At 34.9% G+C, this 27,094-nt stretch overlaps 5 protein-coding genes across 7 annotated transcripts; 3 read left to right on the forward strand and 2 right to left on the reverse strand.

Annotated features, from left to right (window-relative positions):
* The first annotated feature begins 999 nt into the window (after window positions 1-999).
* LOC18992080 (probable inositol transporter 2) lies at window positions 1,000-3,951 on the forward strand. Of its 2 annotated transcripts, XM_006415437.2 has the most exons (6): window positions 1,000-1,194; window positions 1,318-1,388; window positions 1,821-2,156; window positions 2,464-2,571; window positions 2,671-3,273; window positions 3,358-3,951. In XM_006415437.2, the coding sequence occupies exons 1-6, from the start codon at window positions 1,059-1,061 to the stop codon at window positions 3,841-3,843; spliced, it is 1,740 nt and encodes a 579-aa protein (XP_006415500.1). In that variant the 5' UTR covers window positions 1,000-1,058; the 3' UTR covers window positions 3,844-3,951. The 2 variants fall into 2 exon arrangements, with proteins under 2 accessions (XP_006415500.1, XP_024008746.1); XM_024152978.1 differs by lacking the exon at window positions 1,821-2,156 and having other exon boundaries at window positions 1,002-1,194.
* A 2,744-nt stretch (window positions 3,952-6,695) lies between these two features.
* LOC112083977 (glutathione S-transferase T2-like) lies at window positions 6,696-7,133 on the forward strand. The gene has a single exon (XM_024152207.1). The coding sequence runs from the start codon at window positions 6,696-6,698 to the stop codon at window positions 7,131-7,133; it is 438 nt and encodes a 145-aa protein (XP_024007975.1).
* A 3,946-nt stretch (window positions 7,134-11,079) lies between these two features.
* LOC18992081 (transcription factor TCP24) lies at window positions 11,080-14,807 on the forward strand. 2 transcript variants are annotated; one of them, XM_024152659.1, is made up of 4 exons: window positions 11,080-11,114; window positions 11,301-11,484; window positions 11,994-13,261; window positions 14,602-14,807. In XM_024152659.1, exon 3 carries the CDS (start codon window positions 12,215-12,217, stop codon window positions 13,232-13,234), a length of 1,020 nt encoding a protein of 339 aa, XP_024008427.1. In that variant the 5' UTR covers window positions 11,080-11,114; window positions 11,301-11,484; window positions 11,994-12,214; the 3' UTR covers window positions 13,235-13,261; window positions 14,602-14,807. The 2 variants fall into 2 exon arrangements, with proteins under 2 accessions (XP_024008427.1, XP_024008428.1); XM_024152660.1 differs by lacking the exon at window positions 11,080-11,114 and having other exon boundaries at window positions 11,139-11,484.
* Window positions 14,808-15,080: 273 nt separating this feature from the next.
* On the reverse strand, window positions 15,081-17,074 carry LOC18992082 (F-box protein At1g30200). The gene is made up of 2 exons (XM_006415439.2): window positions 15,769-17,074; window positions 15,081-15,469 (listed from the first exon to the last, which is right to left on the reverse strand). The coding sequence occupies exon 1, from the start codon at window positions 16,941-16,943 to the stop codon at window positions 15,795-15,797; it is 1,149 nt and encodes a 382-aa protein (XP_006415502.1). The 5' UTR covers window positions 16,944-17,074; the 3' UTR covers window positions 15,081-15,469; window positions 15,769-15,794.
* Window positions 17,075-23,402: 6,328 nt separating this feature from the next.
* LOC18992083 lies at window positions 23,403-24,594 on the reverse strand. Its single transcript, XM_006415440.2, has one exon. The coding sequence runs from the start codon at window positions 24,531-24,533 to the stop codon at window positions 23,658-23,660; it is 876 nt and encodes a 291-aa protein (XP_006415503.1). The 5' UTR covers window positions 24,534-24,594; the 3' UTR covers window positions 23,403-23,657.
* Between the last annotated feature and the right edge of the window lie 2,500 nt (window positions 24,595-27,094).

The following is a 27,094-nucleotide window of genomic DNA, read 5'->3' on the forward strand; positions in this document are numbered from 1 at the left end:
TTAAATTATTTTTCAAATTGAAAGACGACCATGTGATCATAGTTTACACGTTTGAAGTCGGGCCTTCACATCACTCTTTTGATTTTGGAAGAAAATATTCAAGATAACGTATTTTTAATTACTAATCCCGCATGATTAAGCATAGATAATTTTATTTTTCAAGTTTTTATAGAAATACTATTTAAAATTACATAAATGGATGACTAATCATATACTACATGCTTCAATCTAATCCCAGCATTTTCATGTCCGTGTTTTATATGTTTTTGTCTAATCAGAATGACACTGTCACACTGATCTTAAAATCCTCTTTCTCACAAAAAAAAAAAGAATGACAATGATAAGAATGACACGACCATGTGATCATAGTTGGTTACTTAAAAAAAAATTAACGTCTTTTCTCTTACAATATAAAAGCCTGTTTCCCACTATGAGCAGAACCTAAATTTTAGAAAAAAAATAACTTGGAAATTAAAGATATAATTACCAAAAAAATATCAAATTAATACAAAACAAGCTTTTATATTTAGAGAAAATCGATAAAATCCGCTTAGTCTACCATCAAATCACATAATCTCAGCTATCTATACTTATAAAATGATAAATTTAATGGGTCCACATAATACGAAACATTAGTTTTTGTTGAAATTAATAAAAAAAAATTGTGGTATTCGTTAGTCAAGATGACTAAATAGATAACACAAAAAAAAATGACCAAATAGAATACTGAGTAATTTAGTAATTTAGAAATAAATATAAGTAAATAAATACAATAGAAATAAGGAAAGCAAATAAATGAGTTATCTAAAAAGTAAAAGAAGAAAAATTTGACAAGTCAGTCATTGGATTTTTCTAGTAAGAGTGGTCGTGTGTACCATATCAATTCTCCAGTGATTAATAACCACTTATCATTTTCTCACTTTCTCATCATAAAGAAAATTACAAATAACAGAACGCAACAGAGAGACTCACACTCTTTATAGTTGGTGTTCCGTCTCATTCGACTAACACTTTAAAGAAAACTTATAAACCCAAAATAAAATAAAAATAAAAAAAAAATGGAAAGAGGAATACATGGAGGAGCAGATGAATCAGCGTTCAGAGAATGTTTCTCTCTAACATGGAAGAATCCTTATGTTCTTCGTCTTGCTTTCTCCGCAGGAATCGGTGGTCTTCTCTTTGGTTACGACACCGGCAAGTTTCTTAATTACATCTCTATAGATATTTGCGGTTTTAATTTGCAATTCATCACTATATAGATTTAGATTCACTCATGCATACATGTGTTTGATGGGCTATATGTATATAAACATGCAGGAGTGATATCAGGAGCTCTGCTTTATATCAGAGATGATTTCAAGTCTGTTGACAGGAAAACTTGGTTACAGGTTCTTCTTATATTTTTGCCTTTCATTTAAATTTCTGTGGAATCAATTACATGTGTGAATTTCAATTATTTTTTATCGGTATTTATAAATTTTCGATTATTTTTATGTGTTATTTGTACAGCTTAGAAGCAAGACAGAGATAATAATAGTGACAAAATTAAAGAAATCTTGTTACTTTGAGAAATTTCAAAACTCGTTAGAGTAATCATTATTGATTATAACAAATCAAACGCTCGAAAAAATGTTTTCACAAAATTTGGACAAGCATAAATAAAAAGCAGATCATTTCGGTTCTGTTGTTTTTGCGCATGCCGTTTTTGTATTTACCGTTAAGAAGCAACTAATTAACGACCTAAGTTTTCATGGGCACACGTTACATTACAAAAAAACACTAAACTCCAAGTAAAAAATTGAAAAAAAAAAAAAAAACAGGAGATGATAGTGAGCATGGCGGTTGCTGGAGCCATAGTTGGAGCCGCCATAGGAGGTTGGGCCAACGACAGATTCGGGAGGAGAAGCGCCATTCTCATGGCGGATTCTCTCTTCCTAAAAGGAGCTATCATCATGGCGGCTGCTCCTAACCCGTCCCTCCTTGTCGTTGGCCGTATCTTTGTTGGCATTGGGGTCGGTATGGCCTCAATGACCGCTCCTCTCTACATCTCAGAAGCTTCTCCAGCTAAGATCAGAGGAGCTTTGGTCAGTACCAATGGCTTTCTCATCACCGGTGGACAATTCTTGTCTTACCTCATTAACTTAGCCTTCACTCATGTAAGCAATACTAGCCCTGAATTTCGGTTTAGTAAATTCATTAAACCAAAACTCCGGTTATTTTTTGGTTTAGTTAGGATTCGATTACAGTTAGTTAGGTGAAGTTAACTAACTGAAATCGCAATACGTTTTGGTTTAGTTGACAATACGTTTTAAACATAATCTAAGTTGATTCAGTATATAAACTGGTTATTTCGATTGGTTTGAGATCGGTACACACGGATTGAAAACTTTTTAACCGCAAGAATCTATCATTTTGGCTTATTTTGAAGTTGTTATATAATGTTCTGTTTTTCTCTTGTTGTAGGTGACGGGAACATGGAGGTGGATGCTCGGAATCGCAGGAATTCCAGCTCTTTTGCAGTTTATCTTAATGTTTACACTTCCAGAATCACCTCGTTGGTTATACCGCAAGGTATTCAAACCGTTCAAGCCTAATCTCCGGTTTATGTCTTTGGTTCGGCCCGGTTTCTCTCCATAACAAAGTCTCTGTTTTTCCTAATGTGATGAACAGGGAAGAGAAGAAGAAGCTATAGCAATCCTGAGAAGAATATACTCAGCAGAAGATGTAGAACAAGAGATTCGAGCACTTAAAGACTCAGTTGAATCAGAGATACACGAAGAAGGATCTTCCGAGAAAATCAACATGATCAAACTATGCAAAACCAAAACCGTTAGACGAGGACTAATAGCTGGTGTTGGTCTCCAAGTGTTTCAACAGTTCGTTGGGATCAACACTGTTATGTATTACAGTCCAACCATTATTCAGCTCGCCGGTTTTGCTTCGAACAGAACAGCTATTCTCTTGTCTCTAGTTAGCGCAGGGCTTAACGCATTTGGTTCCATCATTAGCATTTACTTCATCGATAGAACCGGAAGAAAAAAGCTTTTGATCATTAGTCTTTTTGGAGTCATTATCTCTCTTGGATTGCTAACTGGTGTTTTCTATGAAGCGACCAATCATGCTCCTGCGATTAGCTCACTAGAGACACAAAGGTTCAAGAACATTACTTGTCCGGATTATAACACAGCTATAAAAACCAAAGTTTGGGATTGTATGACTTGTTTGAAAGCTTCTTCTCCATCTTGTGGGTTTTGTTCATCTCCCAGTGGAAAGGTAAAGACTTTTCGAAAACCCTGAAACGTTTTTAACTCGTAGACATTTGAAATTTTAAATCCTTTCTTATATGGATGATTTCAGGAATATCCCGGTGCGTGTTGGGTCTCTGATGACTCGGTTAAGGACTTATGTCATAATGAAAACCTGCTTTGGTACACAAGAGGATGTCCAAGCAATTTTGGTTGGTTTGCTCTTCTTGGATTGGGACTTTACATCATTTTCTTCTCTCCGGGAATGGGGACTGTTCCATGGATAGTTAACTCAGAGATTTACCCATTGAGGTTCAGAGGAATCTGTGGAGGAATAGCTGCAACTGCAAATTGGATATCAAATTTGATTGTGGCTCAATCTTTTTTGTCTTTGACTGAAGCTATTGGGACTTCTTGGACTTTTCTCATCTTTGGAGTGATCGCAATCATTGCTCTTCTCTTTGTTGTGGTGTGTGTTCCGGAGACAAAAGGAATGCCAATGGAGGAGATTGAGAAGATGCTTGAAGGAAGATCTCTGCATTTCAAGTTTTGGAAGAAGAGACCACAACCTGTTGAGAAACAAAACCAGAGTGCATGAGAGAAAACTATTTTTAAGGATTTCATTAGCAGTGTCAATAAAAAGCGCATGAGACTTGTAAATTAATATTGAAACTTGATGACAATTTCATGATCCTTTTTTTCTTCTTACAAACTAGTAAAGTATTTTGTTATGAATCAAACTGTTGGAGCCAGATCCTAGGAGTCTGACCATATGGTCATGGTACGTTCCAAGGTAATAAAAAAAATCGTTTTAAAGTAAAATTTTGACTCTTTAGCTGTTGAGCATGAAGCTGACAAGTACAAGTGTAAGTGCAGATAACAAATATGTACGTGAAACTTGAGTAATTTTACTTGGTCTTTTGCTCTTTTTGCATTAGAAATTATCTAATAATAAACGAATTCAAATACGACCAACTAAACCGCTGCGGAGGTTTTACAACAATTGAAGCAATATTTATATTGTATTCTTAACTCGGATCAAAACAAGCCGATATGTTTAATATATTTTACATTCGGAGTACATAAGCTAATATCAATACATTGGAGTAAATAAGTAATTTGGCAAAAATAAAGAAAAAAAAAATCGATGTGAAACAAAATAATCTGAATGTGCATCAATAAATGCCTTTAGACAGCGACACATTCCTCAGAGTCTAGAGCCCGTCGTTAGCTCTGTTAGACCAGATCTAGTAGTGGTCCCTTGGACGGATTTGGCTCGAGTTCATAGGCAAAATGGATTTAAAAAAAAAAAAAGTCCAAAATCGACGGATCAGTCCGTCCGGAAGAGGTTGATGAACCTGCATCCCAGACACGTGGCAAAGCGTGAGAGGAGGAATTTTCCCGTCAATTTTGGGGAAGAGAAAAAATTTTTGCCCAAAAATTCATTTCTCCTTCGCGAGTTTTTTTATATTTTCTCTCTTCCTCTCCTACGGCGATTCTCGTCGCCTCCGTCAAATCCGTCGAAACCGTCGACTTTTGCCGGTGTAGTGGACAACCGAGGGTCGGGCTTCCGTGATTATTGCCGAGGTAAGCGTTTCTTCTCTTACTTTTGCCCGATTTCATTCGATATAGGGAAATTAGGGTTTTGGTTTTCATGGCGAAAAATTTGAAGTCTGTAATCGGTGGTTTAGGTTGGGTTATTAGTGTCGATTTCGAGTCATTTCACCTCATTGAAACACGAAAACGAATTGAAGTTAATATTTTGGGAGATTTGAATGGAAATTGAAATCAGTGAAATTAGGGTTCATATGAAAAGGGGATAAATTTTGGGGCTTTCATTTGGGGTTGTAATTGGGGTGTAATACAATGAAAGTAAACCGTTTTCACTTGCTTTCGAATACGAATTCATGTTATACTGTCTTTCGGTTAATTGTTTTCACTTGACATTGCCTTTTTTAGTTAGTTATTCCACAATATCGATTGTAAAGTGGTCGTTATTTTTTTGTTACAGATAATGCCAAGCTATAGCAGCGAATCATCTGAGGAAATCCCGTACTGGGCTTACGCGGATGCCACATACGGCATATCGGAGAAGTGCTTCTGCGGGTGGGTTGTGAAGTTGAAAGCAAACGCAGCTGGTCGCAGGTACTATGTCTGCCCGGAATGGGTCAATGAGGTATTCATTAAGTTTGTATTGGTTTGTTAAAAGATCATTCGGTTTGTAATGTGTAGTTTAAGTTCTTGCTAACGGTTTGTCATGAATGTAGGGAACGTTTGATCACATCCACCAATGGTGGGATGACGGAGTCACCGAACAGTTTGAGATCCTCGCGAGCAGGATAGAGCAGCAGAAGGACCTGATCCTCAGTGTTGATCGGAGTAGAAGCAACGTTCTGGATCCAGCCATATGACAAATCTGTGAAGAGCTATCAACAATTCAGGGAGAAATCCGTGAAGAGATATCAACGCTTAAGGGAGAAGTCATGCGTTTGAAGGAGCAGCTTAGTACTCAAGGTGATAGTTTCCTGATCCTTTTTTTCCTTTCTGTGATCGCAACTATTGCATATACGTTTAAGGTTTAGAAATATCTCAAGTACTGTAGTTGGTTAGTGTTTGATGTTTAGGTCGGCTCAATCAATAGTTGTCTAATGGGTATTTTTTAATTTGTTTGAGGGTAATTTTTAATGGACTCCACGGAAACATGGTTCAGTTCAAGGCATATTCCTCACCGAGTAAAGGTTAGTTCCCTTGTAACTTGCCTAGTCGTCTTTAATGTAGTTGGTAAATGGCTTTATGATGTTAGCTTTAGGACTGGTTATCTATGCTTGATATGACATTTTAGGGTTTAGGGTTCGTGTGTTAATTGATATCTAAATTTGCTCGAAAAAGACACTCAGGACATTAAGACACAATGATAAGACAGTCAACCATAAAATTAAAGATCCTCAACCATATTTAAAACTTAAATACCTTTTACTTCAGACATTCAACTCACTCTCTTCTCTCTACTTCATTCATTCTCTTTTTCGTGTAACTTTTTCAGTCATTTAAGTTACTGCCTGAACTCACACTCTTCTATCTACTTCATTCACTCTCTTTTTTTCAAACTCTTTCACTACCTTCTTCATTCGCTATCTCAACTCCCAACCATCAACTCTTTCACTCTTTCTATGGATTCCCAGAACTCTGTTACACCGTGTGAAGGGTTTGTCAACCTTTTAGCCAGTCAGTACAACACTGACTCATACTCACCGTGCATAGACTTAGGATCATCGGAAATGCCTTCGTTTAGTACGCAAGGCACAGAAAAGCCAACGGAGAATGCATTGAAGAGAAAAATATGGTCGCCGAAAGAAGACTTGGTCCTCATTAGTGCCTGTCTGCAAATTTGTGGGCTCATACGCTGCTGCACAAAAGGAGAAATCATCGGGTCAGAATGAAAATGGCGTGATGAAGCTCGCACATGAGATCTTCTTCAATGACTACAGCATCAAATTTGGCCTGGAACATGCATGGAGAGAGTTGAGGCACGACCAAAAATGGTGCACGAGTGGCAAAGCTCCGGACGGTGCGTCATCAAAAAGAAGAAAGGTGGCAGACTCGGCTCAGTCTACAACCTCCATGCCTGCAAGCGAGAACGACGAAGAGGTCGAGGCTCGTCCGCCTGGAATGAAAGCTTCTAAGGCCAGTGCGAAAAAATCAGCAAGCGACAACAAGGACATGAAAGAGTTTTCGTCCATGTGGAAAATGAAACAAAGGGATCTAGAGCTCAAATATAAGATTAGAGACAAGAGGATACTTGAGAGCCTTTTAGCTAAACCTGAACCACTTAATGAGATAGATATGGCACTCAAAACCAAGTTAATTAGAGCTATATATGATCTTTAGGTATGACATAAAGTAATTTTTTGGGTGCACTTTGTTATTTTGTTTTTTTTTTTGTCATTGGCCATATGGTTTTGATTGCTTTATTTATTTTGTTTTGTTATCAGTTATGAACCATGTTTTGTTTTGGGTTATTTTGATTGCTTTATTTATGACCTTGTTATTTTGATTGGTTGTGTGTTGTTTTGATGTTCCATTTACTTGTCTGACTTACTCATATAATTGTTCTGACCTTCACGGTTTTTTTTTTGGGCAGGTTTATGGCTGACACTTCCGTGACCATATGCAACAAAATTTGAGGGGCCATATGATTTTGTTGTATTCTCTACTATCCACATATTTTCTGTTGTAATTTAGACCTTATGTTTCCCACTATCTTGTTATTGCCACTCCTCCTGTATTTATATGCTCTCAAAGACTTTTTTCATTATCACAAGTCTCAAGCAATCGTTTGCAAAAAATCTTCATTATCAAATTGTACACATCTCCCTCTCTCTCTTTTATTATCAAAATCTCTAAGGCATCGGTTGAACTTTTTACCCAAATTTCTCAACAAATTCTACACATCTCTCTCTCTTTCATTACAAACATTTTAACACCTAAACACTATGGCATCTTCAAGCAATCGTTTAGAGGATGTGTATGAAGATTCAGTCGATGATGCTGAAGATGATGCATTTGATGACATGTTCGATCAGAAATTTGATGACAAGTTTGATTCTATGTTAAATCAGCTTGCACAAAAAAAGCAAAAGAAAAAAAAAATTCATTGAAAGAAAGCGGGAAGAAGGCCACATCCGCTTATGGAACGATTACTTCAGTGATGATGCAACATATCCTCCACATACATTCCGACGCCGTTTTCGTATGAACAAGGATTTGTTCCTCCGTATTGTTTACCGCCTATCCAATGAAGTTCCATATTTTCAACAAAGAAGAAATGCTACCGGCAGATTAGGTCTCTTCGCTCTACAAAAATGTACGGCAACCATTCGTATAATGGCATATGGCACAGCAGCTGATGCAGTTGACGAATATCTCCGACTTGGTGCTAGTACGGCCTTGTTATGTTTGGAAAATTTCACTGAGGGAATAATATCTTTGTTCGGAGATGAGTATCTAAGAAGACCCACACCGGATGATCTCTAACGCTTATTGGACCTTGGCGAAGAACGGGGCTTCTCCGGGATGATAGGAAGCATTGATTGCATGCATTGGGAATGGAAGAATTGCCCAACAGCCTGGAAAGGACAATATACACGCGGATCAGGAAAGCCGACTATCGTTTTAGAGGCTGTAGCATCACAAGATCTTTGGATATGGCATGCATTTTTTGGACCTCCAAGTACATTAAATGATATTAACGTTCTTGATCGTTCTCCCGTTTTTGATGACATATTGCATGGTGAAGCCCCAAAAGTGAGATATTAGGTTAACGGTAACGAGTACCGTTTGCCATACTATCTAACCGACGGTATTTATCCGAAGTGGGCTACTTTTATACAACCAATTCATCTTCCGCAAGGAGAAAAAAATAAGTTATTTGCAACAGCTCAAGAATCCGTCCGCAAAGATGTTGAACGGGCTTTTGGCGTTCTTCAAGCTCGATTTGCAATAATTAAAAATCCAGCTCTTTTTTGGGATAAAGGAAAAATTGGCAAGATTATGCGGACTTCTATCATATTACACAATATGGTAGTAGAAAACGAACGTGATAGCTACAGTCTCGCCAATATAGAACAATTCCAACAAGATGAGGGAAGCAGAAATTCGTATGTCGATATGTCGTATTCTACAAATAGGCCGACAAATGTCTCAAATTTGATGATGGCGAAACGAAACGAAATCCGTGACTATCGAATACATGAACAATTGAAAGCAGATTTAATCGAAAATTTTTGGAATAAGTTTGGTACTTCTTAAATGTGTATAACAAATGTTTAAATATTTCTATAATTTAAAAAATGGGTGTTTGTATTTTTTTATTAATAAATTGTATTATTCTATAGTTTGCAATATATTGTATTTTTTTTTTTAAATAAGTGATGTTTTATTTTATTTATAAAAAAAATTCCCAAAAAAAAATATTAATATAATATTGCGGATGAACCCCATAAACGGATTTACTACTGGAACTTCAACCATAACTTAAATTCATTACAAAAAAAAATAAAATTATATATTATTTTAATCGGATGAACCTCATAATAGGGTTTATTACTGCACATGCTTTTACTACCGAAACCCAAATCTCAGTTACTTTTTGCTTTGGCCTTTTTTTTTTTTGTTGTTAAAACGAAACTCTATTTTTAATGGAAGCCACACATGAATATTTATTCATATATTAAATAAAGTATTGAAGAAGTATTGAAAGTTTGAAACATGCAATGTAACGATATCCTAATTCCTAAGTACATCTGCTATCTGCACATCAACAAAGTTAATGTTTGCTTTATTTTCACTCATTGCATCTCTCAACGCCACATCATGAATTATTTTGATATTTTTAGAATTCAATGACTTTTATCGTTTTCAAGATTTAAACCTAATAACTGTATCATTCTGTTGGCACTTTACAAAGCCATAAAGATCTATGGTTAAGTCAGGTTACTCGATGGCACACATTAGATTAAATTCGGCTGAGAAAAAACAAATCATGTAGAGGCCGACTGTATCACTGTTTCATCCCAATTGTGGTAGTACAAACATTTTCGAAGCTTTAACAATATATTCGACACGTAATATCAGATTGTCTAGCGTTCATAGCATAACTAGCGTTTAATCTTCGGTTAAATATATAATAGTACTGACACAGTCGCGATGTTTAGTGCCTTCGATGTGCTAATTAAGGAGGAGAGATCAATTAAGCAATATTTTTGTGTTCTCCCACATTACACAAACTTTGGCACTATCAATGATTCCATCAAGTACTCTTCGATTGTTTTTTCTGTGGATTCGGTATACTCGAGTCTGGACTAGTCTATGCTTAAGAGAGAAAATATTTTCGTGGATTTTCTGGTTCATTTGGAAAGAGAAAAATTGATAAAGTTTTATGAATTAGACCGATCTTTTATTGCATGTAAGAAGTGCAGCTTCTGCCTTTTTCTAAAGCTCACATGTCCACTTTGTCACCTCGAGAGGGCTTTTCTTTACCACTAATATTAAATCAGCATGAAACATGGTGCAAGTTTGATGGTTCCTGAAAAGGTAACAATCCTTTTACAAATTTAGGCTAGCATGAAAAAATTTAGGCAAACGTTTGCATCAAAAATGAAGCATGAGTGTATTTCATAGAAGCCAAAAGTCAAGTACGAAATCTATTACCTAGAACCGTTAGTGTACATGGGTTATGACCATATACATGCTGGAGCATACTGAATTGTCGGTAGCTTCTTGTATACATTGTTCAGAACTGGTAAAGATGACGTTAATCCCCACATATTAGTGTTTTCCACACTTTCAAATGAGTTGGATCGACTAAAAATTTGTCAATTAGCTTCTTTTTTTTTTAATTTGTTTGTTTATCCCACGTCTAAGTAATTAATTCTAATTGACATTATATGTTTGGACATTTTCGTTTTAAACTATGTAGCGACTATAATGTAATTACTCTTTCAATATTTTCTTAATTAAGAGCATTTACTATGTTAGGCTTGCTTAATTTTGTGCAATTTTCTTATTCTTGTTTTCTATCATTTACAGCTAAACAAAGAGAATATACGGATACTACCTGTAGGAATTTAGTCCTAGCTATAATCGTATCAGAATTTTATAATTAACAACCTTATACAAATGGCTTAAATAGACAACATTATACATCATAATTCCAATTGTAAGTAGGCAACAATGAGTGGCAGATATGTAAAAACGAGAAACAAAGAAGGGTAAAAGAGAGAGAACAACACAAGGAAAGTACTAAATAGTCCGAACGCTGCACTTGTCTTCCCTTGTCCGAAGGCAACTGTGGATATTTTTCTCTAACAGGTAATAAAACTTTCTCTCTCTAGAGTCTCCCTCCAATTCCCATTTTTCGCCAATTTTCTTTCACTTTCTTGGTTGATTTTTCTAGAAAGAAGAAATAAAAAACTATCCTAAACACTTTACCTCAAACTCTCCAGAAACGAATATTTGATGTTGTATAACATGACCCTTTTCATTTGATTATTTCAGATCTGTGGATCTTTACACTCTATGCTTGTTATGATGAGATCTAAGCATGAGAACAATAATAAAGGGAGAGAGAAGAAGCTCTTGACAAGAATCTGAGGAAATTCATTTCTTATTTTCGTTTATTTCTTCATCGCCGCCATTGTTGCTCTACAGTGAGCTTGGACAGTTGACACCTGTTATTCAAGTGAGTTTCTTTTGTTGGTGATTTTTGAGGCAAAACCCTTTTGAGGACTTACTAGTATTTTTTTTTTATAAATTAAATCTATGCTTTATTTAATGTATCTATTTGTCAATTTCTGTGATTGTTTTGCAACTTCCATTTTTAGGGCAAGTTTCTAGCTTCGAAAAAAAAAATCACTAGTCTTGTTCTTCTTCTTCATCTTCTTCAGCTAGAAAAATCTCGTCTTTATCTTCTGGGTACTTATTATTCTGGTAAAACTTTCGACCAAAGCGCATAATTTTTAGAAATCCCTACAGTATAGAGCCTATAGGTTTTTTCTTTTAAATAATGATTTAGGGTTTCTGAAAAGGCTCTTGAGCTATGAGGCTATATGCTATATGAACATGAATATTGACAGATAGGCCTTGCAGATCTACATATTGCTAATTTAATTTTAATTTGCAGAAATTTTTTATTTTATTTTCAGCCTTTCAGAAATGACTTTAATTTCGTCTTCCTCTTCCTTTTTACAGATTCAGAAGTCATCACTGCAAACATACTCAGGCTTTTGCTCTATCATAGCTCTGCAACAATTTCGCTTCAGAAACCAAAAAAGAAAGAGAAAGGTGAATGCTTGATTAGAGCTTAGCTGGCTTCACCTGTACACTCTCTCTCCGGCGACTATCTTTTCTTCTCCGGTAGATTCTTCGACCTTTGAGCTAAACCGGAAAAGTATCATGAGAGTAGCGTTACAATGGAGGTTGACGACGACATTGACGCACAGCAAAAACAACAACAACAACCACAAAGCAGAAAGCAGCAGAGAATCTCCGACGAAGACATTACCGGAATGAGGAACTGGAACAACCCATCTTCTCGAATCATTAGGGTTTCTCGAGCTTCCGGTGGCAAAGACAGACACAGCAAAGTCTTGACCTCGAAAGGTTTAAGAGACCGGAGAATCCGTCTCTCAGTCACTACAGCGATCCAATTCTACGACCTACAAGACCGTCTCGGATTCGATCAGCCAAGCAAAGCCGTTGAGTGGCTAATCAACGCAGCTTCTGATTCAATCTCCGATTTGCCATCGATCAACACGAATTTCGACCAAGCACTCTCGCTGTCCAAATCCGCTTGTAGTAGCGGCACATCTGAGAGTTCGTTGTTGTCTTTGTCGAGGACAGAGATTCGTGGGAAAGCGAGAGAGAGAGCTAGAGAGAGAACAGCTAAAGAGAAAGACAAAGACTTGCAAAACGCACAAAGCTCCTTCACTCAGCTTCTCACCGGCGGTTTCGACGAACCTAACCGAAATTGGACCGGTGGTGGTGGTTCTGATTGTTTCAACAACCCGGTTCAGCTCATACCAAACTCGTCTTCTTCTTCTCTTCCTCATTTCAACAACAATCATCATCGTCAAGAGACGTCGATGAATCAGTTCTCGTTTGTGCCGGATTACAACTTTGGAATCTCTTCTTCTGATTCTCCCGGAGCAGCCGCCATTAATGGAGGTTGTTACAGCAGTAGGGGGACCCTTCAGTCCAATTCACAATCTCTCAGCTTTCTCAACAACAACAACATTAATCAAAGGTCGATTTCTTCGTCTTCTTCTTCGTCTTCTCCAATGGACAGTCAAAGCATTTCCTTTTTCATGGCTACACCTCCGCCTCTTGATCACCATAGCCACCAGCTTCCGGCTGCTTTTGACGGCCGGTTATATCTCTACTACGGTGAAGGAAACCGGAGCTCCGAGGATAAAGGAAAGGATCGGAGATAGGAAAAAGCTTCAGAAGTCTCCATCTTGGTTAGTATTTCTACCTATTTACAATCTCAATTCTTTAAGAAAGTGAGTTATTGTTTATTTATATTTTGAATGTTTTATGGATTAGTTAAATTGGTAATAGTACCATGTTGTTTGCTTTTATCAAAATTTTGGTTTCTTGATTTCGTAAAAGAAAGATGGTTTATTGGGGCGTGGGTGGCATTGAGTCTTATCTTCTTCTTTTTTTTTTGGTGGATTTCGTATTTCGTCATTACATTTTGTGTGTCTCGAAATAATGAGTTTAGATTGTAATTTATTAATTGGCATGTGGATGAAATTTGAAAAGAGAGCTATATCTTCTGGTTGTCTCCTTTTGTGTTCTATGTTGGGTTCCCTTCTTCATCAGCATCACTTTGTTCCACTTGTGACCGTTAATTAAGAAAATAATATCCTATTATTAGTGATTGTTGCTTTTTGATTCATAACCTTTGGCTTCAAAGTGCAAAAAAAATACTTTCTGAAGTTATGCTCACTAAAATTCAAATTATTTGTATAAATTAGATAGTGTAGTATTCAAGTTTTGGGTTTAGGAATCTTTGACAGAATATCATTTTATACTGGAAAAATGTAGTGAGTTGATGAACTGTTTTGTATAAAAAAGTAGTTAGTAGTAGACATTTAATATTGGTATGAAAGAATCAATTTTTTTGGATAAAGACTTTGTTGTGAAAGAATCGAAGAAACTTTTGTCCTTTTATAGATAATAGTTTATTTTTAGACAAAAGATTGGAAGTTGAGTGTGTGTCTGGCAAAAATGGAAAAATTGTTTTAAACTTCTTGGCCTCCTGAAATGGCACCACATGCTGTGTGTCGGAATCTAAACCCATCTGTTCATTGTTGTCCCATGAGCTACTTCCCTTTACTTCGGAGCAATCACTCACATTTTAGATGTCTTTCACATCACATTACATAAGGCAATTTATTTTAGCTGAATTCTGAACTGATTGAGCTTTTCTTTTAGCTGAATTCTGAACTGATTGTTAACCTTAACCAAAAAGAAAATATAAGCAAAGTAATGGAGCTTGGTTAACCTTCTTTTTTCTTAAAAATCTTACTTTTCTTTTGGTTTTGAGATTATGAGCATTGAACTAAAGGAGATTCTTTTATAAGCATAGTACAGAATTGTCAAGGTTGAATTTGTTTTAGTAATCAGGAATTGTAAGGCTGAGTAAATGAGTTTCTTTGTGTACACTCCAGTGCTTATATAACACATGCACATTTCGAGTCTCTGGTTTCTTAATAATGGTTTTTCGCAACTGGGATCATACTTTCATCAATAAAATTGGCTGATCGATGAAATGTTACTTGAAATTAAAATGCAGGAGAGGAAGTGAGAGAAGACGTTGGATGCGCAGCCTAAAGCTTATCTTTTGATCCTCCATCACGATCATAAGCCTGATTCTCTGTTCACAGAGTTGTGCCTCTTTGATACCAATAAGGCAATTTGCCTTAGGCCACTTAATTTGTTTGTAAAATTAAGAGCCACATTTGACATTTCTATGCAAATGGTTTGTTTCAGTTGGTCAAATTATCCTCACTTGTTACTTGTTAACCATATAATCGTAAATTTTTGGTGATATTGTCAACCACTTCTTACTTTGTTTGTAAAATTAAGGGCCACATTTTTTACGTTTAACCAATATAATCGTAATTTTCTTATTCTAAAGTTTGATATGCATTTCGAGGACAAGTATTGATGATTTAAACCATAAATCAAACAAGAGCAGAGATCAAAATTAAACAGAATATCAATGGCTTCAGTAAAATTAGCTTTCAAGAACAGAACATCAAAGTCTCGAAATGAAGCTGAAAAATATTTATTACAAACTCTCGTGTTACATAAATACATAATCCCTTCCCGGCGATTCCCATCCTAATATGTGTCTCTTTAAAGTCTTTAAACACAAGACAAACAACACATGTTCTTGCTCATTAACAGACTTCTTTTACAAGAGAGTGTATGTACAATTGCGTTCTTCTGTTCCAGAGAAACTCCTTTACTCCTGCATCCCTGCAGATTCGATTGGAAACTCCGCTTCGCATGAATCTGTGATCTCTCTGTACAGTTGCGTTCTTCGCTTCCAGAGTTGTTGCGGTTTTTTAGCTTTAAGGACATTTGTGATCTCTCCGTCTCTTCTCTTCTCCTTACTCCATTCTCCAATAAATATGGATTGGCGTTGCTCCCACCATCTGGAAAATGTCGTGTTAACACCATCTTGTCTAATAATACTCTTTCCAGACTTAAGATTTGATTCTATGTATGAAAAGCTTTTCAAGTTTTATCCTTTTTGGCCACAAATCAACCGCATTTTCAGTGAAGGTACAGGAAAAAAAGAAAGAAAGAGAGAGAATTTATCAAGAACATGGAAGCTTAGCTCAAGAAACATCACTGTGGAAGCCAAAACAATTCAAAGGCAAAGATAGCTAATTCTAACGAGTAAAACAGAGCAGTATACAAAAGCAGAGACTTGGCACTACGCATTTTGTACCTGAAACCAGCATAATGCGAGAGAAATCAGAACGAGTTCATCTCCAAACAATAAGTCCTCCTCTTGATCAACATCTTCGCCGCAGACCCAAACGGCTCTTCAAACGCATCAGACAACCAAGAAGCATCACAGACTTCCTTCTTCGACTCACTCGGCCTAATAGCCACCAATGTAGCACCTTTCAACACAGTACCATCAGGTAAATCCAATTCCGGCGCATACCAAAGCCTCATGTTCAGTGCCGGCACAAGGGTCCTCTTCGAAGCTGAAGAAGCAGATAAAGGAGTAACTCTAAGCTCTTCGAGCTGTTCTCTGTTCATAGACAACACACCTTGCCCGTCTGCATCGGAGAGAACCAGACGATCTAAGCTCTTGTGCTCCGTGATGATCGGCTGAAGAAGATAATGCCGAGCCGAAGCTGCGATTAACGAGCTTATCGTCCATACCACACGGAGCTTAAGTCCTCCATTGGTGTAGAACGCCTCAGGTATGTTACCATTGTCGTCATCGACGGGATTCTTGACAAGATTCGGATTCGAACGAGTCACTGAAGATGCGCCGAGAATCATGCAATTGTCGAGCGTGGATCCGAAATCGGCTCTCCATTTCAGCAGAATTCCGTCGTCGATCCCTAATTCCCCCGTCGGTAGTTCGATCCTCAGTAACCGAATCTCGGCGAAGTTTTTCAAGACCTGCGTCGGCGAGTGGTGCGTTACGCCGATCTCGCTTCCGATTTCGTCCTCGAGTGCTGAGAACGATGCGTGGAACAGCGAAGAAGACGATGATGATCGCTTCGGACCTAGAAACTGCCCTAGAGCTTGAAACGGCTTGAAAATCGGAGCGAATACGAGACGGAACAAGGCGGAGAATGAGCCACCGGCGGTGGCGTCGGTGATCGACGCGGAGTTGAGAGAGAATCGACGGTCGGCGGCGGAGGAATCATCGTCGGAGATTACGCAATCGACGCGGACGAGTACGTTCTCGACGAAAGGGACTAAGGAGTGAAACCGACGGGAGACGATGGAGCAACGGCCGAGATCCTTGACGTCGGCGACTTTATCGAAGATGAGGAGGAGGAGAGAGTCAGGGAGGAGGTCGAAGTGATCGGAATTTTCTAGGGATTGAGGCTCCGGGTGAATCCGAGATAGGGGATCGGCGCAAAGGAGATAAGACATGGGTTTTTGCTGGGGAGGAATCAGAGAGTGTGGAATTAGGAGAGATCTGAGGAGAAGAGAGAAGAGAGAGACTCCATGGATGCAGAGATTGAAGAAGGTCTAGTGATTGTTTTTGTCTTTTAGTGAGAGCAAAGAGAGATAGCTTATTATTAAATGACGGATCTCACTTGTTCCCTGAAAGCACTGATTGCATGGTTTTATCTAATAATTATGGATTAGGATAGTTAAACACTCTCTCAATAATCAATTAGTTTTGAAATTACTGTATGTTGGTGTTTACTATTTACCAGTTACTATACTAGTAATTTCTATTTATTTATTCAGTTTAGTTCGTGTTTTTTTTTACTTTGTTTATTGATTCTGCAAAATCACTAGAACTATTATTAGGTTTTCGGTAGTTCTGTAAATTTTAATAACTAGAACATTTTTTTTTTCTAAATGTCATTTTAACTTGTTTACAGTTTCGAAAGTATGCATTGCAATCAATTCGAACTGGTAATTTGTTGGGAAACGAAACTGATACCTTCCTCTTAAATTGTTTATTGGAGTTAAGTGGGAGTGTACTGTTGTATTTCTGTCTCCGTCATTTGTGGTACTGGTACCACACTGTTTTCCTAAATATTTATGCATTGTTCCACTTTGTGAGATACATGTTTCTTCAAAAAATGAAAATTTTCATTCCATAATGGACCCAAAATAATATTATTAGTTAAAACAAGGGAAGTGTTCATTTTAAATGAAGGTTATAATAACTCTAACAAAATGTTAGGTGTTTTGACTAGAAAAAATGTTAGGTCTACATTCCATCGCATGACTTTTCGTAGTTTTCTCATTATTCACACAAAAAGGTACATGAAAGCAAAATCTTACTTGTAAATCTACCAATATCTTTATCTTTAATCATAATATAATACTGTATACTTTATAAAAATATCATCCTTTCCACTATTTAGTTTGGTAAAAAGCATTCTTCCAATCATTCGTTTAATTGCTGCGTTACATCTCCTTAACAAACAAAAATGATGTGTTGTATAATACTTGCAAAATTATGTTAAAACTTATAACGATACTCAAGAGTTATAACAATACTTTAGAAACTAACAAAAGATTATTAAAAATTTTTCTAAATTGTTTGAAAAATGTTTCCTAATAGTTAATTTGTAAGGTTTCCAAGCGTTTATGATTTCTGATAATATAAGCATTTTTAAAAATTGCAGTTTTTTGGTACTTGCAAAAGCATGTTAAAAATCGCAGTTTTTATAATACTTGCAAAAGCATGTTAAAACTTACAACGATATTTAAGACTTATAATAATATTTTAGAAATTTACAAAAGATTATTAGAAAATTTTCTAAATTTTTTGAAAACTGTTTCTTAATAGTTAATTTGTAAGATTTCGAAACGTTTATGATAATATAAACATTTTTAAAAATTGCAGTTTTTTAATACTTGCAAAAGCATGTTAAAAATTGCAGTTTTTATAATACTTGCAAAAACATATTAAACTTACAACGATACTTAAAACTTATAACAATACTTTAGAAACTTACAAAAAAATATTGGAAAATTTTCTGTATTGTTTAAAAAATGTCTCTTGAAAATTAATTTTGTAAGGTTTCGAAGCGTTTATGATTCTGATAATATAAGCATTTTTAAAAATTGCAGTTTTTTTGACAAAATGTGATGAACAGTAGTATAACAACATTTATATGCGAAACATTCTAAAAGGTTATTTTATTCATATATAATTAAAATGGTATTTCATAAAGTAATGAAAGGAAAGAGACAATGGAGCTAATTTTCCTTATAACTTATTTTTTACTTTTTCCACGTGTTAGTATATAACATTTGCATCTTGACAATTATAAGGACACAATTTACTTTATCAACAATCTCGGTTTTGATAATAGATTCGTAGCCACCATCTGATACGATTAGGGATTAACATAATGTTATATAAAAGTATGCTTAGTGTACGCAAACGAAGGTTGGAACACCTTTCCAACTCATTTCAAAAGTTGTATTGGTAATCCAACCGCCTTAGAATAAACGGATGGCCCAACATAACTTTTGTTCGGTTTTTTTTTTTTTTTAAATCTAAAATGTTACTAATCAAAAGATAAGATTTATATAAATGCTTTATTATAAACCGAGTTATAGAAAAACAGACTAAACAACATGTTTTTGAATTCAAGAGAAAAAAATCATAAATCTATCTAGGAGTAAACCAAGCTCATTTATGATGTTGGAGAAAGCGGGTCACTCATTAGAGGACTGTATTCGTTTGACCAACTCGATACAAAACGTGTTGAAATCCTCACAAACTATTCCACACGAGACGATATTTGACATGGTTCAAATTAGCACTTCTATATATGAGTGAAGAAGCGAGAGTCTTTGTCTCTTACATTTAAGTATATATTCCTGTCATATGTATATGTAAGCAAACTCCTAAAAGTAGCTTTGAAGTGGGATCCATACTCTTCAAAGATCCATCCATTTGACAAACCATTCTTGAAAACTTGTTATCAAAAATTTTGTGTTCCTTGATAATTGTTTGAGCTTTCTCCCATACTTTAAATTTGCTTATTGTTAATAATGTCCGGTGGTTTCTTTTGAATACTTTAAAATACCCTTTGTTTTTGATTAAGAGCTTTTAAAATGAAATATTAAACTTTGAAAACAAAATTATTCGACTTTAGATCCGCAAAAGTATAGATTATCAAAAATTGTAGTCCAATTCCATGTTATAATATCACACGTGATTTAGAACTATATCCCCGTAAAAAATATATAATTATAGCAATGTAAGAGCATAAGTATATTTGAATAAGTACTTTTGATTTATTTCTTTTTCTTTTTTGCTAATAATAAGTACTTCAGTTATTAATCAATTATCAACCAAATCTACGACAATTTGCGTGTGGATATTATAGTATATTTTAGTTGATGTCACAGTCGTCCCTGGTGGACGTTTCTTGTATTGTCCATGGATATATTAGGCTATATACATAAGTATGTGCATATCCACATAGAATCATATTTTGCAGTCTTGATTTATAAATCGCAATATATGGGTCTCCACCAAGTGACCACTTGGTGCAAGTTGCAATTGTATCGGTTTTATAATCATATTCGTTTGACGTAAATGAACATATTATAACTAAACGAGGTTAGATATATTCGCAGATTTATAATAGATAAGACTGAAAAAAATGCATGAGACAACTAGTCGTAGTCGATACTCGATATTTAAACCTAAGAATTTAAGCTAATATTTGATTTGATTTTTCTTTTTAAAAGTCCAATCTAGATAAATAGATAATATGTTTTCTTTTATTCTCCCAGTTAGAATACTAATTACATGACGTTGTTTCTTGGCCGCCTGTTTTTGTGTGTGCGTGTGGAAAATAGCTCCTTTTTCTCCTTGATATCCTTAGGATAGCTATTTTTTATGGATGCAGTAAGAACTTTATAAAACTTTACACTTTTATAAAATCAATAAACCGTAAAAAAAAAACTAAATCGAAACCAAACTAACACACTTACCCCTATTTTTGCGATGCTCTTTAAGAGCGCTTATCTTTGGCAACAGCAAGACAAAGGACAATTCAACGTAACCAGAGTGTTGATCAAAGTTTGGAGCTGCGGAAGTATATCAATAAATATGAATTTGTATGTATATACATAATATATTTTAACAGTATATATATATATATATAGATTTATGTTTTTATAATGTGAATTCATATCTTGTGATTTGGAAAAATGCGAGATAATAATTGGTTGGAAAGATTCGCCAGATCATATTTGCTACACTCAATAATCTTAGATAGTACAGAAATGCATTTGCAAGCAAATTCCTGTCATTAATGAGGCCTTCATTTAATACATTTTACAAACAAATTTGATCAAGCATTATATATATATATTGTTGAGAAAAGTCAGTGCATTGACCGGACGTAGCAATCCATTTCTACTTCATTTCCTTTCCATTAGTATTTGATTATTTGCGCTCCATCATATACTACAGCAAAATGCTAATTATATTTAGAAACTTTGCAAAAAAAAAAAAAAAAAAAAAATGACAAATCCGAGTACCATTCAAGAATAGACTTTTTGTTCAAGTAAACAAGAATAATTTAGACGGTTTTACCTTCTTTCATTTAATTATTACGAGATGGATTATTTTTTTCATAAAATATTATTTTTCTATCTAAACATATTAGTTGATCTAATGGAGCTTTTCAAGTTTACACATACAATTTAACTGTTGTATAACACATGAGTTTATCCCTTATCATGCTATTTTGCTATGTAAACAAGATAAATTATCTAATAGATTATATTTCCGTTATATTAATATGTACTTTTTATTATTATTTTTTTTTGTGATTTTACATTGTTGCTGTCGGATCTTACAACTGACCCGGTGACCCCGGCATATCTCTTCGAAAGTCCATCATCATCTCATTGAAAAATATTCACATGCTTAACTTGAAATGGTCAAATAATCAATAATCAAATGGTCTAATCGTCAAATCTCAACATTATTTTGTGAAATTTAGTTTTCAAATTAGTGATCATGGATAACACATAAAGAGGAGAAGAAGCTATATAATTAGAGATGGAGGTCACCATGCGATATGATACTTTTTTCTCTCCAAAGTCCCTACAAAAAGCGTCGATTCATTTGAATACGATACTCTATTTCTGAATAGTCATAATAAAACACATTTTTTTACTTCATTCTTTATTAATTTCTTCTCCAATTCGATTACGTGCTACTAAAGAGAGCTTATCTCCAAATTTAGTTTCAATCACACGATTCTCTCTCTCTCTCTCTCTATATATATATATATATATATGTCCACGCATGCGTATATGCTAATGTATGTACGTGTTTGTGTTGTCTTCGCGTGTCATCCGCCATAGATCAAGTGGAATTATTTCTCTTAACTAACAAGAACCTTTTTTAATTTTAAGAACATTAACTTTCCATAGTTAAAATATTTGAAAATTATATTGAAATGTACGTATTGTTTTTGTTTGCTGAATTATTTTGTAACGATTAACCGGAGACACGGCGTAGCATGTGTCATGTCGATACCTTTTACCGGGAAATTCGTACGGAGATTCACTTTCTTTTATTTGTATATTTTTCTTTTTTACTTCCGTCTTCTTTTATAATTAACCTTAATCATAGTATCAACTATGGATGGATTATCTCAACTAATTAATACGTCACCGTTCAAGAACTAACTACTCAATATACATATACAACATCCCACTGTAAGATTTTAGTCATGGGACCAATTGCTCTTGTAATAATTCAAAAGAAAGCAACAAGTAATACTAAAAAGGTTTCAAACATTTAAAGCCTTGTCTAAAGCCTGTTTTTGTTTTCTTTCTTTAGTTTTCGCTGAATCACATATTCATTCTCAATTTCTCCTTTATTCGGAGCCTTGAAAAGATAAATTGTTTTTGAAGAAAATCAAGGTTTTGAAAGAATCTGTAGACTTTTAATAGTCTTGTACGATTATTTCTACATTATCAGAGAAATTTGATATAAATACATACCAACCAAAACTAGTGGACGAATACTTTCATGCATCAAGAGATGCCTACATTTCTGAGTCATCTCCCATAGTCCCATGACATTTTTGACTTTGAATATTTGTAGGACAAACTCATAAGGTCATAAGACTCATAACTAACGATACCTTTCTGCCATCATTGTTAGTAATTATTTTGTGGTCCTTTGTTTGTAGAAACGGTTTTACAAATCTGATCCGAATCAAATTTCACCATTATTCATTGGCTCTTTTTATCTTCGAGTCATTTTCATATCTGACTTCAGCATTTGTATCAAACTTATTAACATTATTTATTATCAATATTTATAACAACAACAAACGCATTAATGTCGGGGATTCGAACCAACTTCTTTTACCCAAAACTAATCTTACCAATTCACTACGCTGGACGGGAGTTGGAGGGTACTGATGGGCCTTAAGTTCGATGACCCAATTAAAACCCACAAAAAAATTAACAGCTCATCGATGACACTAAATATATTGATAATCCCGAACTTTGATTACAAGTTCAAACGGATTGAACCAAAACCAAATACCCCTCAAAGACCATGCGTTTATGTTTCATATATTCCACAATACCCATATTGAAAAGAATACGAGGTCTCTAACTAATTCGTGCATCCTCTCTCAACGATATATAATATACATATAACTTTTGGTAATATCCAAATTTTGTATTTTAACCAGAATATTCCAAACGGTATGGACTCTCTATCTATATTCTCTTGGACCTGCGATACTAAAACAGGCTAAACTAATTATTCACCGCAGGCGGGGGTCTTGTCCAATTTTCCCCCGAACTTGATTTTAAATTAATCAACAAGATTCAAAAAAAATATAGTTCTTCCTTTTAAATCTAGACAAAGTTTAATTATACATGCATTATGGTTTTTTTGGCATTAAGCTATTATTAATATGATATAATATATATATATATATATATTCTTTCTAAGAACAAAAGAGTGTAGTTATCAGTAACTATTATCATTTCCACACCGACGACTGCAAAAATAGTCATCCCATCACCAAGTCTTCAAAAAAGAAAAGAAAATAGAACTCCAATAACCAAAAAAAAGAGAAGTTCTTACTAACTTTGTCCTACTATGAGCAATTCACATCAAGTAGACGAAACTCGTGATTGCAATCTGATCTGTCTGTTGAACTGTTGGATAAAGTCTTCGACCCTTCTGTTCAATTCCTCGTTCGACATCTTTGAGAACTCTTCCGATTCTTCTTCAAGATTCTCCCATTTCTCCGGAACAACCATCCACTTCGAGCTATCCGATTCGCTTCGATGATAACTTATACGTTTGGCCTTTGTATCTTCGGTTATCATCACCCGTCTCGGTTTATCTGATTTGGTTCGTCCGTATGATTTACGGTTCACATGGTTTCTTGCGTTGCAAGTTTCTTTGTTAGAAACGGTTTGCTCAATAGCCGGTTTGTATTTCTCGATAGCTACATGGTCTCTCGGTTTCTCCTCGCTCACCACTCGCACTATTTTCTCAGGAGGTGAAGAAACGCATACAATATCTTTCACCATCGGTTCTTCTTCATCAGGCTTCTTGATTTCAACATCTCTAGGGTTCTTGATTTCGACATATTTAGGGTTCTTGGTTTCTGCATCGATGGAGTTTTGCTGTTCAGGGCTTTCTTGGTATGTTAAGACGTGAATCGGAGAGTAGTTATCTGCACGGCTTCTCATCGCTGCCGCCGCCGCAGTATATTCACCGTAAAAGTCGTGACTCTTTTTATCAGTGAAGGCGCCATAATCGGCGGCGATTATGAGGATGAGAGTGTTGGAGATCAAGAACAAAACCTTTGTGTCTTTGAAGATCGACGATGGAGATAGTTCGAAAACGTAGAAGATCAAAACGTAGGTGAAGATCGATAAGAGGGTGGAGAACATTGGGAAAGAACAAAAATATCGGTTCTTTGGCTTGTAAGGCTCGAACTTAGGATTCTCGATCATGTACGAGGGAATTTCTGTCATTTTCACGTGTCGGAAGATGAATTGAGACCTTGAGAGAGAGATATATAGTGGTGAAGTGTTATGTGGTTGTTTTGATCATTTGAGGTGTTGTAGCCTTTATATAGTGGCTTATGGATCTAAATCATTGAGTTTTGTGAATTGTCGAAATTACCCTTGGGACATACATTAATTTATTGATAGAATCTTGACACGATTTAAGATTTGTCACGTCATAGTGATTTACGTGGAAACTAAAGGGCACTTGTTTTTTGAAACATCCTGGTAGGTGCCCGGCAATTCTTATTTAGTAATTAATATAGATTGCAATATCTTGTCTACCTGAGAAATTACATATTATAAAAGAAAAATAGGCTGGGATAGATACAAAACTAAATTAATTCAGGAAACATATTTGGTCAAGGCACCAATCGCGGATTCGCGAGCACTGGTACAGCAGAATATCGACATGTCATCGTTAGACAACACAACACAATCAGATAGATATTCTCTGCTTCTTTAGATAACGGAAAACTAATTTTAGAGACTCATTTACAAAATGAATGAAAGAGTTATTTGGAAATTGGCAAGTTTTACTTGATTTATGAAAAAAAAAAACAATTCTGAGAAAAAGATAAACTTATCTTCTATACTATTTAGCGAAATCTATATATTGTCTAAAGTCTAAACTCTATCTTAGCGCTTTCAGTATTAAATGCTAATCCAATATATGACTAGCATCTATCTTTTCTTTTTCGAACTTGGAATTAAAGTCACCTCTTTAGATTATTGAGTTCGTAATGACTAATAAATGATTTTTCATTACTATAAACAACTTTGTGTACACAGTATCAATATCATTAGAAACTTCTCCAATGTTACTAAACTAAGAAATGGAAAGTTTTAGAGATAATCGTGCAACATCTGTCTTTGAAACTATGCTTTAGCAGATATTATTTTTTGTTAAAGCAGATACCTTTTTTTTGTTATACTCTTGTTAAAGCAGATACTTAGCATAGATTTTATAGTCCATGTCCTGGTCATCACCCGTCTTTCTTAGAATCATTACTGTAATTAGATATTTCCAATTATGTCATAGTTTTATAATTCCTTTTGTTAAAACAAAGTTTTATGATTGACGTGGTAAGAATGAAATGCACCGTCAATAAATATACAAACGATAAAAAATAATTTGTCGTATTCTGATTGATATATATTTCCAGGCATCTTCTCAATCTATTTTTATCTTTCTTGTTGTTAATCTTCATAAATCTCATGTGACAGGCCTGATGACTAATCACTACTACAACTGTAAAATTGTGTATCCCTTGATCGATGATATAAGCGACTAAACCATTTGTTGACGTTTTTGAGCGATAACATGTACTTAAAACCATGGTCTAAGTTGTCTGTGAATTTCTACGAAGGTAACTTCTCGTTGAACACTCGTCTTCTAATAACAAATAATAAATAAACAAATGTTTTTTTTTAATTAAGAAAAAGACTGTCGGGAGTTATATGCCTTCGAGAACAATATATATTTGTAAATAAAAGGACTTCCGATAGTTTCTAGTTCACATTTTAAGATAGGATAATTTCCTAGTGCCTTCGACTCAACCACTACATATATAGTAATAACCATACAATTTGTGAGTTGGGCCTAATCTAAATAATACATTACTTAACCCAAAAAATTAGAGTGTTAATTACATTCCGTCAAAATTTCTCCAATATCAAAGAAGATGTTTGATTTGAAATCCAGGTTTGGAAATTGAAGATTTTTTTTTTTGTTTGACGTGATGATGCCTTCACCTACGAGATTAAATATCTGTCATTAAAACAGTTATGAAAAAAAAATATCACACGAATCTACATGAGGGAGCATTTTATTTGAATTTAGCTGAGAGTATAATATAACTCACCAACCATCTTTTCAATAAAGTTCATGTGGTCATTAGATTTTATGACTAACCACAAAAAAAATTTCATGCATTTGTTACTAATGAATCACAGAGTTCGTAACATCTTGAAACTTAAAGAATTCCAATTTAGACAATAGTTAAGCTAAATTAGTAGCAACTCAAATATAATATCTATTTGATCAATTAGTAGGAGTAATTCTTTTGAAAGTCAACTATGAAAAATACATTTACGTTAAAGATTTATAGCTATAAATATTACCAGTAAATTGCAATTGAAAAATAAAATCTAGAAAGACAATTGGTAATTTCTTGGAAATCTAAAAAAACAAATGTTGGAATTCGTCTTTAATTGTTTGGACACAAAATCTTTGGTAATTTAATCTAACTTTTTTTTTTTATTATATATATAGAGTCGAACTCATTCTCCAAAATATATAGATAGAGAGAGTCGAAGTCAAGCGTTTGTAAGCTTCGTCGTTGAAGAAAAGATACTAAAGCCGATTGGTCTTAACGTGATTAATTGCTAATAAAACGTTAAAAAGGTTAAATACAAATGCATATAGATGATTACGAAACGATCTTTCTTTTTTTTGCTAAATGATTATGAACCGATCGATCTATCTTTGTCAATAAAGATGATTCTCGAATGAGAAAGAAGAAGCA

This window comes from Eutrema salsugineum, unplaced genomic scaffold (genome assembly GCF_000478725.1).
Source record: "Eutrema salsugineum unplaced genomic scaffold, Eutsalg1_0 scaffold_5, whole genome shotgun sequence".
Classification (NCBI taxonomy): domain Eukaryota; kingdom Viridiplantae; phylum Streptophyta; class Magnoliopsida; order Brassicales; family Brassicaceae; genus Eutrema; species Eutrema salsugineum.

What these genes read in the sequence shown, in the direction of transcription:
- LOC18992081 (XM_024152659.1), top strand. Translation starts at nt 12,215, where the DNA reads ATGGAGGTTGACGACGACATTGACGCACAGCAAAAACAACAACAACAA.
- LOC18992083 (XM_006415440.2), bottom strand. Translation starts at nt 24,533, where the DNA reads ATGACAGAAATTCCCTCGTACATGATCGAGAATCCTAAGTTCGAGCCT.
- LOC112083977 (XM_024152207.1), top strand. Translation starts at nt 6,696, where the DNA reads ATGAAGCTCGCACATGAGATCTTCTTCAATGACTACAGCATCAAATTT.
- LOC18992080 (XM_006415437.2), top strand. Translation starts at nt 1,059, where the DNA reads ATGGAAAGAGGAATACATGGAGGAGCAGATGAATCAGCGTTCAGAGAA. An exon ending in ACAGGAAAACTTGGTTACAG is followed by an intron (nt 1,389 to 1,820) that starts GTTCTTCTTATA and finishes AAAAAAAAACAG; the next exon opens with GAGATGATAGTGAGCATGGC. An exon ending in TTAACTTAGCCTTCACTCAT is followed by an intron (nt 2,157 to 2,463) that starts GTAAGCAATACT and finishes CTCTTGTTGTAG; the next exon opens with GTGACGGGAACATGGAGGTG.
- LOC18992082 (XM_006415439.2), bottom strand. Translation starts at nt 16,943, where the DNA reads ATGTCTTATCTCCTTTGCGCCGATCCCCTATCTCGGATTCACCCGGAG.